Below are 14,662 nucleotides of genomic sequence, written 5' to 3' on the forward strand. Positions count from 1 at the left end.
AATTTATTGATAAGCGTGATGAAGGTGGTGACGTCACACACAAACGAAGATGACCGTTCCTGAGTAGATGTCATAACATATTGTCATAATAATAAACTTGATAATCGAGGATGAGACAAGTGTGCCCAACATGCTATATGACAGTGTTAGATTGTTGTTTAACGCCGCGCTGAGCATTATTCCAGCTATATGACGGCGGTTTGTAATCGAGTCTGCACCAGACAATCCAGTGATTGACATCATCGATCTACTCAATTCGGATGCGATGACATGCATCAAGTCAGCGAGCCTGACCCCCCGATCCCAAGGGTCGCCTCTTACGACAAGCATAGTCGCCTCTTTCGGCATGGGTTCCTGAAAACCTATTTTAACCCGGTTCTTCACGGGTCTATACGACAATGATGCCTGTCCAGTTTCAAACGTGTGTACGTAATAACGCTACCTCCAATCCCTTGGCTATACTTATAGCTCCCTTCTGCCTCAGGTGGTTCCAGCTCATGTCTAGTTCCTCCAGATGGCGATTCTTTACTGCAAGACACAACTGAGTGAGTTTTGTTTTACGCCGCTGTTCCACACACAATTCCAGTTATATCACGGCGTGTCAGCTAAACTGTGGGAGGAAAGCCCGAAGTGATGCAGGTCTCAGACGTTTACCACTTTGTAAATACCCACGAGCATACGAATGATGCTGACAAACCTAGAATAATAATCGGGGCTAACCTGGGTTTGAACCAACACAACACATAGATGCACATTCACCCGGCAGGTTGTCATGCATCTCTACTCATAGGGCGCTGGGGTAGCCTGGTGCATGGCTTTAGCGTTGGCACTCCACGCCGACGATTCCGATTTCCAACATCAGTACACCATCAGTGAAGACCATTCTCAGTACACAATAGTTACTATTGCGGAAACTGACCGCTTCAGTGGTCGGGTGTATAGAACCTCTGTCAGGAGAGCGGAACGTCGGTGGTTCGATCCCCGGCCGCGTCATACCAAAAGACGTTAAAATATGGTACTTGTTGTCACCCTGACTGGCGCTCGGCATTAAGGGGACACAACTCTTCGGCTCGGGGTCATTATACTGTGTCTGACAGGGGTATCAATATTAAACTGTGGCATGGTATCTGAGTGGGCTAGCACTATATAACCGGCATTTGTCCGGACTAGCAGAAACAATTATCTTGAATGCGATGTTAAACCCATTTCACCTCAACTATTGCTGGCATATTGTTTTACTAGCTCACAATGATAATTACATTAACATATTTAAAAAATGAAATATTAAACAAAGATATAACATGTCAAAAGATTGTGTGGCTGTAGGTTTTAGCCGTTATATGACTGTCTTTATATAGATTTCGTGTATAAGTAGATATCCCTTATGTAGTGTGAGCTATATCGTTTAACGCCCGATGCGTTTGTACAGACTAGGGTAATACATGGCTTGTTTTATTATTCGTGTTCCAGCATCAAATACATTAAAAATGAAGGTGTGCACCTTGAATGCTACTTACCTAACGCAGCACCAATGATCTTCCCCCCAGTGTCTCTCAACTCGTTGTGGGCGAGGCGGAGGCGGCTTAATGAGTTGTTTTCCTGTCAGACACACACGGACATGAAGATTACACAACAGTGAGGATGGTCCGTAGGTCCTAAAGGGCTTGTCTTTGAGAAATGACTTTATATATTTATTGGCTCTTTCAAGTGAAAAGTGAAATTCAGAAGTGAAAACTCGATAGTTAAAACACAGTTAAGCCGTGTGCATTTGTCCTTGACCCCTTTACCATGTCAGTGCCGATGCCGTTAGTCGTACCGAACTAGTACCAACCTCTTTCGTCCGTACAGTCGGACCCATCTTCCCGAGGCAAGAGAGTTAACTGACTTTAAAAGTCCAGTTTCCACCCTTGCCGAACTAGGCTGGAATTCCTGGGCTCGATCGTAGCGCTGCTTCAAACAAAACGGTGGCGCCCAGTCAAGACGATCTGGTTGATAATCAAGATCTATATTGTGATAAAACGAGTCTTACATCGCGAAGTGCATCAAATCACGTGAGCACCTTGATTAAAAGCATGAAAAGATTTAGAAAATATCTGTTGACAACGAGTTAGCGGTGCACATGCTTTGCAAATCCTGCAGTCGACCGAAATCTGCATGACACTTTACGAACCGGATTTCGATTTCAGTGCGCGATTTTGATTGGACTATGCATAGACTCGTTAGTCCAGCCAAAATGTAACTCCATAATACCAGCCTAGTTCGGCAAGCGTAGAAACTGGACTTTTATAGTCAGTTAACTCACTTGCCTCGGGAAGATGAGTCGGACAGCGATAGTCCGTATTCCGTTAGTTCTGACCCGTTAGCCCGTTAGCCCGTCAGCCCGTTAGTCATGACTCCGTCAGTGCCGACCCCGTTAGTCCGTACTGTCTGTTCCCCGTAAGCCGTCAGTCAATACCTCGTTAGTTAGTTCGAATCCTCTACTACATTGTTCTATGTACCATGCAGACGTTGTGAACATTGGAGATCCAGTGCCCCGAAAACTAATCTCAGCGCTACGACTGTCGTAAACAATGTTAACTTATGGGGGTAATATTATGGGCAGGAAATTATAGTATTTATTTACATAATTAGCATGGAATTGTAACATTAATTCACATAATTAAAGTGAAAATATTAAGTAAGAACACGTGCTCTGGGGGAAGTCGTCGTGGACACATGAAAGTAAATGTTTGTTTGTTTGTTGTGTTCGTTGTTTAATGACATGCATCAACCAAGTCAGCGATCCTGACCACCCGATCTGGTTAGTCTCCTCTTACGACAAGCGCAGACGCCTTTAACGGCAAGCATGGGTTGCTGAAGACCTACTCTACCCCAGATTTCACGTGACGTGTGGATGTGTGTGTCCAAGAGTGGATTGGACCATTAACACAAGAAGTGAATAAAAGCTGTTAAACAAAGAACATTCTTTTGTGATTGTTGGGGGAACTACGGTAAAAGTCCATGGGCCCTCTGGTACTGACACCGTACCTCTCGCACATCCCCGATCGCCAGGACCGAAGAACGAGGGTATACCGTGGTTCATGTAAAAAGGAACGACCGCTAATCCAAGTGTCGACTGGCGTATTTGGCGATAAGATCGCTCAAATATGGCAAAGGAACATGACGAAATATTTGTAATACGAATAATTTCATTTGAAACCCTACCTTCCGGATTAACGGTGTTTCATGGGACTTGTTTTTCTTCCCGACAACAATACAGAAATAATACCTGTAACTATTATTCCCCAAACGGTAAGTCATCTCCGCTACTCTATCATTGCAAGAAAAAGACGCTTACTCCTCAAACAATGTGTTGAATCCCCGACGAGAATATGTATTGAAAGGAAATACAGTTAATCAGGGCACTTACCTGTATGACATCTCCGATGGCTTTGCCGTCTATGTCGGTTAATTTATTACCTGTGGTAAATGAAACAAATCGCGTTGTTAATTACATAAGTTCAATCACAATGACAAGTATGTCTTTTATTTATGCAGGACTAAAAGCCGACTAAAAGGGGATACACGGTCAAGCTCTGTGAGTTGGCTGACTGCTTGACTGCGTGAATCGGCTGACAAAAGTCGCACTTGAGATTGCGATACGTGGACCTGGTGTACAGAAGTCTCACTTGAGATTACGATACGTGACCTGGTGTACAGAAGTCTCACTTGAGATTACGATACGTGGACCTGGTGTACAGAAGTCTCACTTGATATTACGATACGTGACCTGGTGTACAGAAGTCTCACTTGAGATTACGATACGTGGCCTGGTGTACAGAAATCTCACCTACGATTACGATACGTGGCCTGGTGTACAGAAGTCTCGCCTAAGATTACGATACGCGGACTTGATGTAAAGAAGTCTCACCTAAGATTACAATACGTTGACCTGGTGTACAGAAGTCTCACCTAAGATTACAATACGCGGACCTGGTATACAGAAGTCTCACCTAAGATTACGATACGCGGACCTGGTGTACAGAAGTCTCACCTAAGATTACAATACGCGGACCTGGTGTACAGAAGTCTCACCTAAGATTACGATACGCGGACCTGGTGTACAGAAGTCTCACTTGAGATTACGATACGTGGCCTGGTGTACAGAAGTCTCACTTGATATTACGATACGTGGCCTGGTGTACAGAAGTCTCACCTAAGATTACGATACGTAGACCTGGTGTACAGAAGTCTCACCTAAGATTACGATACGTGGACCTGGTGTACAGAAGTCTCACCTAAGATTACGATATGTGGACCTGGTGTACAGAAGTCTCACCTAAGATTACAATACGCGGACCTGGTGTACAGAAGTCTCACCTAAGATTACGATACGCGGACCTGGTGTACAGAAGTTTCACTTGAGATTACGATACGTGGCCTGGTGTACAGAAGTCTCACCTAAGATTACGATACGTGGACCTGGTGTACAGAAGTCTCACCTAAGATTACGATACGTGGACCTGGTGTACAGAAGTCTCACCTAAGATTACGATATGTGGACCTGGTGTACAGAAGTCTCACCTAAGATTACAATACGCGGACCTGGTGTAAAGAAGTCTCACTTGAGATTACAATACGCGGACCTGGTGTACAGAAGTCTCACCTAAGATTACAATACGCGGACCTTGTGTACAGAAGTTTCACTTGAGATTACGATACGTGGCCTGGTGTACAGAAGTCTCACTTGAGATTATGATACGTGGCCTGGTGTACAGAAGTCTCACTTGAGATTACGATACGTGGCCTGGTGTACAGAAGTCTCACCTAAGATTACGATACGCGGACCTGGTGTACAGTAGTCTCACCTAAGATTACGATACGCGGACCTGGTGTACAGAAGTCTCACCTAAGATTACGATACGTGGACCTTGTGTACAGAAGTCTCACCTAAGATTACGATATGTGGACCTGGTGTACAGAAGTCTCACCTAAGATTACAATACGTGGACCTGGTGTACAGAAGTCTCACCTAAGATTACGATACGTGGACCTTGTGTACAGAAGTCTCACCTAAGATTACGATATGTGGACCTGGTGTACAGAAGTCTCACCTAAGATTACGATACGTGGCCTGGTGTACAGAAGTCTCGCCTAAGATTACGATAGGCGAACCTGGTGTACAGAAGTCTCACCTAAGATTACGATACGTGCCCTGGTGTACAGAAGTCTCACCTGAGATATCAATATCAGTGACGTTGTCACATCGTCGCAGGAAATCCGCTAACTGCCGCACACCGTTTCCCGACAGTTCATTGTTTGATAGGTCCTGAAACAGGTATATTAAAATCAGGTACTAGTGTTTCATAAAATGGATTTGTAAAAGTATGTATTTATATGATTCTATACAAAGAATTGTTTAGATCAAGATTGATATTTGGTGCAGTGAATGGCTACGCGATAACGATGAGAATGGCATCAACAGTCGACTTTATCCAGACGTCATCGTTGCAAATGAAATGGTCGGGGATTAAATTACGCGTTAAAGAACCATGGTCTGTGAATAAACGAGTCTGGAGCAGACAATCCAGGGATCCCTTTAGTCGCCCCTTACGACAAGCATGTTTGTTTGTTTATTAACGCCGCACTCTGCAATATTCCAGCTATATGACGGCGGTCTGTAAATAATCGAGTCTGGATCAGACAATCCAGTGATTGACATCATGAGCAACGATCCACGCAAATAGGATACGATGACATACATCAACAAGGTCAGCGAGCCTGACCACCCGACCCCGTTAGTCGCCTCTTACGTCAAGCGTGGGATCTTCACGGGTCCGAATACGTTGTAGCGTATTGAAATTCCTATAAGAAATCGCCCGGAACGTGTTGTTCAGCTACGTTTTTCGGACTAATGGGCTTTTGACTGTATATAATTCAAGAAGGGGTGGTGGGCGGCGGGGTCGTAGCCTTGTGATTAAAGCGCTCGCTCACTAGTCCGGGTTCGAATCCCTACATGGGTACAATGTTTAAAATCGATTTCTGGTGTTATCGCCGTGACATTGCAGGAATATTGCCAAAAACATCGTAACACCTCACTCACTCACTCACTCACTCAACAGATAGGTACTGACCAGCACACACACGTTGGTTCTCTTCTCCAGGACAGCGAGGACATACTCGAACTCCTTCCGCCCCACGGAGTTGCCGGACAGGTCAAGGTGCCACATGTGTCTCTCGTACTGGACAACACAGAAATGCCGTTACCATGGTTACAGAAACACAGACAAACATCAACCAACGGGAAATTGCGTATAGAATCAAGACCCGTTGTTCCTCTTGCTACAAAGGGGGCGGTCGGGTAGCCTAGTGGTTAAAGCGTTCACTCGTCGTGCCGAAGACCCGGGTTCGATGCCCGACATGGGTTCAATGTGTGAAGCCCATTTCTGGTGTCCCCCGCCGTGATATTGCTGGAATATTGCTAAAAGCGGCGTAAAACCACACTCACTCACTCACTCACTCAGCGCTACAAAGCGCTATGATTACCGTAAACCTGTCAATGTAGGCACGGTAAACGTTATGCTAGGATCGCTCTGTTGAAAGGGCAGGGTCTTCATGTGAATTAAAATCAGAAAAAAGCAAATACCCAACACTGTCATAAACATAGGTAAAGAATACAGTCCTTGTATTTTCAAACTCATTTGATACTAGAGCAGTAAGCATAGTTATATTTGAGAATAACAAACCGTGAATTACCCAATGTGCTAGTGAAATTGATGAGATAAAAACGAAATGTTCTTTATTTTCCATGCACAACATTCCACCATATAATAGGGATAATGGCGATATGAATGAGGTGAAATGGGGTTTCACGTCACGGTCAAGATAATTGCACTTCTATAGCGGCGTGCATGCACGTGTGAGCGTCTGTGTGTGGCTACTTGTACTAGTCCGGACTGATAATTTTATAGTGCTAGCCAACTGACATACCATGACGCTGCTTGACACGGATACCCCACTCGGACACACTATACTGACATCGAGACAACCAGTCCTTGCTTTAGCCCATTAACGCCGAGAGCCTGGCAGGAAACAAGTACCATCTTTTTTAACGTCTTTTGGTATTACGCTGACGGGGATCGAACCACCGACCTTGTACTCTCTGTTCACACACCCTATCCACTAGACCACGCAGACAATCTAATAAACTTAGAGAAAAGGAAGTATACATGTACCATATTATTTCCTATATAATATTTTTTATTTATTTTATGAGTGAGTCGGGAGAATGAGGTGCGTGACAGGTGCCACCTGCCGATGTCACGTGACGTACCAGCAACGCCATGCACAGCGCCTTCAGCTCCTTCGCGGAGAAGGCACAGTCCCGGAAACACAGGTCCATGGAGCCGAACTGGCTGATGACATTGCGGAGCTGCACGAGTCCCAGGCGCTTACAGGCCTTCCTGTAGACTTTGAGAGTCTTGGACTCCTTCACAGTCGTCACAGCCTCTTTCTTGAAGACATCGCTGTAGTCTGAAGCACAACGTTCTATCAGTCACCATCTGTACTCGAGAAGCTATGGAGTACCCGAAAGGTTATTGTCGCAGTGCCGTGTTGCCGCCCTTGCAAAAACTAACAAAACTGTCAAAATTAACAAAACCGCGACAATGCGACAAGGCGTCATTTTGACCATCTGTCGCATTGTCGCGAAAATATTGTCGAAAAATACTTTTGGTTATTACCAAAGGGCAACAATCCGACAACGCGACAATGTCCCTACTAGGATTCCATACGGAGCCGAAGGCTGCAGAGTTGTGTCTGTTTCATTGCTGTCAACCGCCTAAATACTATAATATATCGATCAGGCAGTGTGGTCCAATCCTTCAGCCCTTTTCGACGCGTTGCAAACCTAGGGCTGGAAAACATCGTGAAAAAGCGAGCTATGTCCCAAGACAACATGAGCAGCAAAGATAAACATGTGTCACAACACAAATCTAGTGAAGGGAAAGTTGTAATGCTCTGCGATCACATCGAAAACAAAATAATATTAATGATGCAAAAATGCTATATCAAAACACCAAGAACAAAACTGATTTTAAAAAAAGCATAGCCCTTTGCCAAAAGAACTACACTTCCATGAATTGTTCTGTGCGAAGTCTTAAAAGCAAATATACAAAATCAGGACACCAATCAAACGTTTTGTCATCAGCAAGACCTGTAAAGTACCTGTTTCTCCATGCATTTCTCAATGAATTTCCCCATCCTCATCTCCATAATGCTGCTGACAACTGATGGTCATTCTGCAGGTTCGTTTTATTAAAGGTTCACCGCATTTCCTCTAATAAGCGTCGCGACGCTTATTCTTTGAACAAGCTTCCAAACCCGGCGGCTAACGGAGGCCCGGTGGTAATATGATAAAGATTCGGCGTTCAATAGTTCAACTGCGGTGAAGCATAAGCTACATTCGCTAATAAACTGGCATGTGATAGAATTGTATGTTCTTGATACATCATATTAGAGATCCGGTGCTTTTTGTGTTGTAATTTTTTAAGCTGCTTCAAAGTGACGGGAGAACACTTTACCCCACGGCTTACGGCTCTTATTAGAGGAAATACGGCATTTAGTTTAAATATTGTTGATCGTAATAATTACCATCTTCATATTCAGGTGAGACGGTGACTTCCGGTTTCACTATCTCCAACACGGGTTTGGTGAGAGCTCCGTGCAGCTTCGTGTCCGGCATCTCAACATCGTCATTCGCCACGGTCGCTGCCGAGGACTCAACCCATTTTTCTAAATCTCGTGCTTTCTCGGACCTCAGGACGGGCTGTGATGGAAGAACGTTGGCCACCCTGGGCATGTCACAGATTGCTCCAACGATCAAGTGGTCGTTGACTGTTCAAGCATAGCTGTCCTCCCTAGAGAAAAGGGTACACAATGAATGATCGGCTTTCAATACACAAGACGGCTCTCTCGATACATGCATACATGTTCCAGGACCATGTATTCTCTTAACACCATCGGATTTAGAAGCAATGGTCGTATAAAACGAGACAGATCTATTTAATCACAACAGTATTCATGTTATTCCCACAAAATCACATAAAGAAAGGAGACATTAGCAAATACATGTGTATTATCATTTTTCGTCAGGATACCAAAATTTTCTTCTCCTTGTTACCACCTCCAGGTTCAGCTTAACACGGGTCCTCCTTTGGTCAAAAGTTTGTTCCCCCTCAAATGAGTGTGTCACGCGTTGCACACGAGTGGCGAACGGGGTGCACACCCGTGTGCAACGCGTTGCACACGGGTATCACACGCGTGGCGGACGGGTTCCACACGAGTGACCAACCCGATGCACACTGGTTGCGTAACGCGTTGCCCATGCATGTAAGGGGAATGAACTTCTAGGCAGTAGTGTATCTCGAGGTTACACGCATGCCAAATTGTCGAAATTTGGGTCGACACTTCGCGCTAACAGGATGTACCTCATAACCTTTGATAGGGTCAGAATTAGACAAATTAGAGCTTTTGTAAGCTTGATGACGAAATAAAATCTCACTGACCGTGCTAATAATCTCCTGCAGTGCCTTTTTGACCACCATTACTACGTCTCGTTAGGCAGTGGAGGTCAATACACGTTCTCGTAATCCCATTATCCTACAGTTTTATGTGTACTCCTTAAGCTGGGCTTAAGATTTAAAATATCTCTGGCCATGGTTTGATCATCACTGTTTAACAACCACAGTTTACCATACCGTGTACCTGATGTACATAAAGCCCCGCTAAGGTGATGCTTCATTCACTAGAACTGTATACGACTATATCAGAGGAATTTTTGTTACAGGCTGAATATTTTTTTTGTCACTTCTTTACTATATACTACTCAAAAGAAGTTTGAGAACACCCGAATATATATAAAACCTCAACGCTAGAGAATAACCAATCTCGATAAGGCGCCGAAACATTACTTGTAAATTGGGCGTAAAGGCAAAGTAGCGGTGAAAATTATATGGCTCACTGAAAATCTGTGATGACACCAGGTGTTCGCGAAATCCTTTCTTGAATTGAGGAACCAAACAAATTTTGCTTTCCATGACACATTTTTTAAAGGCATGTCTAGCAAACCAATATTTTTTATTTTTTTAATTTTTTTTAAATTATTCGGTTTGTTTTTTTCTCAAAAAAAATTTTTTTTTTAAATGTCCGCAGCACTTAATACTTGTTATGACAGCGGACTAAAATGGGCACCCGGGGATCAGACTTGATGATAGGCTGAATGGATGTCATCGTTATCCGATCCCGAGGATCGTTAGTTGTACGTTTAGTCACTGGTTTGTGTGGTCCAGATTCGATTGTTACAGGCTGCCGTGGTATAGCTTGAATATTGCTGTCTGAAACGTTAACCAACACTCACTCACTGACACATTTAATCACATACACGCTCTCGCTTACTCACTCACTCATTCATTCACGCAGCCCGTGGAGACCCGGGGAAGAATAGGATCTTCGGCAACCCATGCTTGCCGTAAAAGGCGACTATACTTGTCGTAAGAGGTGACTAACGGATCGGGTGGTCAGACTCACTGACTTGGTTGATGCATATCATCGTATCCCTATTTCGTGGATCGATGCTCATGATGACAATCACTGGATTGCCTGGTCCAGACTCGATTATTTACAGACTGCCGTCATATAGCTGGAATATTGCTGAGTGCGGCGTTAAACAACAAACAAACAAACATCCATTCACGCACTCACGAGCTCAAACACATAATAACCATTCGACACATTGACAACAAACTGATCGCGGAATGAATCAGGTGTGTATCAACGGTCAACATCAGATTCAGTGTATGGAGTTGATGAATTATAAACAACAGTGGGTAATATTGTTTCCCATTAGTACTCCGCTGGTTGTGTTTACTGGGCGAGTTTACCCAGCTGTGAAATCTCCGGCAGTGATTGGTATACGCATTAAGACGCCTCTGCCACAAGTGGACAATATGGCTAGGCCGAGTAACTGTAGTTCGTGGTGACTAATGCCACCAGTAGGCAGGGATCTACGTAAGCTGGGAGTTATGATATGCAAAGACTCCAAGGGCGCCAGAATTGGATTGCTGTCAAAAAGTCTTGTTGTGAAACTGGATTTCCTGAATCAACTTATTTAATGCCCGTGAGGGCCAGTTGATTTTCCTACTTCGACTCTGAATGGATTTCGTTTAAACACCAACGTTTTTAATTTGACGACGAATGACCTAAGAGCATATCAAACTTCAATTATTTGTTTAGAACCTATTTACTAGTTTATATTATATTTAATAGTTTATATTATTGGGACATGTAATAGACACAGAGGTTTCAAATACATACTTACAACTCTAAATGTAAGACACACTGAAGTTTCAAATACATACTTACAACTCTAAATGTAAGACACCCTGAGGTTTCAAATACACACTTACAACTCTAAATGTAAGACCACTCAAGTTTCAAATACTTACAACTCTAAATGTAAGACCACTCAAGTTTCAAATACATACAACTCTAAATGTAAGACCACTCAAGTTTCAAATACATACAACTCTAAATGTAAGACCACTCAAGTTTCAAATACATACAGCTCTAAATGTAAGACCACTCAAGTTTCAAATACACACTTACAACTCTAAATGTAAGACCACTCAAGTTTCAAATACATACAACTATAAATGTAAGAACACTCAAGTTTCAAATATACATTCAACTATAAATGTAAGAACACTTAAGTTTCAAATGCATACTTACAACTATAAATGTAAGACACCCTGAGGTTTCAAATACACACTTACAACTCTAAATGTAAGACCACTCAAGTTTCAAATACATACAACTATAAATGTAAGACCACTCAAGTTTCAAATACATACAACTCTAAATGTAAGAACACTTAAGTTTCAAATACATACAACTCTAAATGTAAGAACACTTAAGTTTCAAATGCATACTTACAACTATAAATGTAAGACACCCTGAGGTTTCAAATACACACTTACAACTCTAAATGTAAGACCACTCAAGTTTCAAATACATACAACTATAAATGTAAGACCACTCAAGTTTCAAATACATACAACTCTAAATGTAAGACCACTCAAGTTTCAAATATACATACAACTATAAATGTAAGACCACTCAAGTTTCAAATACATACAACTCTAAATGTAAGACCACTCAAGTTTCAAATATACATACAACTATAAATGTAAGACCACTCAAGTTTCAAATACATACTTACAACTAAAAATGTAAGACCACTTAAGTTTCAAATACATACTTACAACTGTAAATGTAAGACCACTCAAGTTTCAAATACATACTTACAACTATAAATGCTATAAACACTGAAGTTGCACATGTATATTCTAAATGCAGATAGACATCACACGTCTAGCTACAACGTACCAAGAAATTGAAAAGATAATAACAGAGATATACATGCATTATCAAATATATATGTCAATACAATACTGATTCAGACACTATTAATATGACGTAACATTTATACACGTAAGGCCAATTACAAACCCCAAGAATCCTCGAAATACTATGACGGCAAGAAATCCATTCCTGGTGTTACAACGGGGGCCAATATTCCAAGTGGCGATACACGTATGTAACTCACAGCGTCGATATGACCTGTTACCGCCGCCAGTGCATGTCCACTGTCAGGGACAAAGGTAGGAAGCCTTACCTGGGTACAGTGGGGTTACTAATGCGTACAATCCATTGTTTGGGCGTAAATATAATGTTCAGGTCCTCTTACATAATCCCTACACAGACCTTCGTGAATGTGCGGTCGTGTGCTGTTGACATTATTACAGGCGTGAGACAATGCCGTATTCTTTGACTATGTGGTTTACGCAATATGACGCATTTTTACCGATTCTTTTAAAACAGACTTTACAAGTAGCTATGTAATCCCCATGACAAAGATATTGTCGTTTTAGTATATATGGAAGTTAATCAAGACCCCGTTGTACCAGACACTATGTGATTTCTTAACCTTGATCATGAAAGTTGTTTACCCAGGAGAGTTAACTTTCACTCTTCACTAGTACTGCACATGTTAGTATGGTATACATACACCGTTCACGTCTTACGATTAAAATACTTTTCCCATTCTTTATATAATAAATATAGATAATATCTGTATTTTTATGTTCATCAAAAAAATAATTTCCATAATTTGGTTTGGGGTCATATTTATAAATTATAAGCTCTATAGAGATTTCGGATACTACCTGAAAGTTTGTTTGCGGTTTACGCCTCACCCAGCAATATTCCAGCTATATGACGGCGGTCTGTAAATAATCGAGTCTGGATCCGACAATCCAGTGATTGGCATCATGAGCATCGTTTAACTCAACTGGAATACGATGACATGTCAGGGAGCCTGACCACCCGATCCCGTTAGTCGCCATTTACGACAAGCATAGTCGCCTTTTACGGCAAGCATGGGTTTGTTGAAGACCTATTCTACCCCGGATCTTCACGCGTCTACTACCTGAAAGAGTTCTTCGCACTTTAACCCGAACTACTAGTTCTAGTATATAAAAAGTCTGTATTTTCCCATGTCATGGTGACAAAACACTGAGCAGTGTTCCAGTTATATCACGGCGTGTCAGCTTAATGTGGGAGGAAAGCCCGACGTAATGCAGGTCTCAGACGTTTACCACTTCGGTGAAACCCACGAGCACGGGTATGGTGCTGACAAACCTAGAAACATAATCGGGGCGAACCGTTATTCGAACCCACAATCATAGGTTTCTGGCATGCCCAATGGACGCAACTCTGCACACCGACTGAGCCACCCGTTCCTCCTGGTGACAAAAGATATTTTAACAGACAGCATGAACAGAAAGAGCAAGCTCGATATATTCTTACGATAAATATAAATGAAAAGAAGATGGATTACAACCACTATGATAATAACAGTTCCTTTCTAATACGATTCATGAATTTATCTCATGACTTCATCCGCAAATACAACCTAAGTATGTAACGAGTTATTAACATAATCCCGCATTATGTAACGAACGCTATTCATAACTCTGAACTCGACAGTCCGCAGTAAAGCATGACCATAGCACTTTCAGTGGTCTGGCATGGAGGTGAGAGCCTCGCGTGTATTGTCCAAATAGTGAGTGAGCATGGTTTAACGCCGCTTTTAGCAATATTCAAGCAATACCATGGCAGAACATCAGAAAGGGGTTTCATACATTATACCCAGGTGGGGAATCGAACCCGGGTCATCGGCGTGACGAGCGAACGTTTTAACCACTAGGCTACCCCACGCACCTCAAAATGGAAATAAGACTATTGAACCACACACACTTTTCTTTCGTCTTAAAAGATCCGAAATTGCCTTCACGTTTGTCATAACACTGGAGTGAGTGAGTGAGTGAGTGAGTGAGTGAGTTGGGTTTAACGCCTCTTTTAACTGTATTCCAGTAATACCACGGCGTATCAGCTTAAAGTGGGAAGTGAGTGAGTGAGTATGGTTTTACGCCGCTTTTAGCAATATTCCAGCAATATCACGGCGGGGGACACCAGAAATGGGCTTCACACATTGTACCCATGTCGGGAATCGAACCCGGGTCTTCGGCGTGACGAGCCAACGCTTTAACCACTAGGCTAAAGT

The 14,662-nt window shown here is 42.7% G+C and overlaps 1 protein-coding gene across 2 annotated transcripts in view; it reads right to left on the reverse strand.

Annotated features, from left to right (window-relative positions):
• LOC124133684 (leucine-rich repeat-containing protein 74B-like) overlaps positions 1–14,662 on the reverse strand; it is a 29,234-nt gene that overhangs the window by 8,991 nt on the left and 5,581 nt on the right. The window contains exons 1-8 of one of the 2 annotated variants that reach the window (XM_046498149.2): positions 12,547–12,694; positions 8,632–8,897; positions 7,313–7,512; positions 6,114–6,221; positions 5,215–5,308; positions 3,410–3,459; positions 1,518–1,599; positions 443–528 (exon numbers count right to left, since the gene is read on the reverse strand). In XM_046498149.2, the coding sequence (XP_046354105.2) occupies positions 443–528; positions 1,518–1,599; positions 3,410–3,459; positions 5,215–5,308; positions 6,114–6,221; positions 7,313–7,512; positions 8,632–8,839 (828 nt within the window). In that variant the 5' untranslated portion in view covers positions 8,840–8,897; positions 12,547–12,694. Of the gene's footprint in view, positions 1–442; positions 529–1,517; positions 1,600–3,409; positions 3,460–5,214; positions 5,309–6,113; positions 6,222–7,312; positions 7,513–8,631; positions 8,898–12,546; positions 12,695–14,662 lie in introns of those variants that run through there. The other variant, XM_046498148.2, reaches the window with a different exon arrangement.

This window comes from Haliotis rufescens, unplaced genomic scaffold, assembly GCF_023055435.1.
Source record: "Haliotis rufescens isolate VD_foot unplaced genomic scaffold, xgHalRufe1.0.p SCAF_7, whole genome shotgun sequence".
In the NCBI taxonomy this organism is placed as follows: Eukaryota; Metazoa; Mollusca; class Gastropoda; order Lepetellida; family Haliotidae; genus Haliotis; species Haliotis rufescens.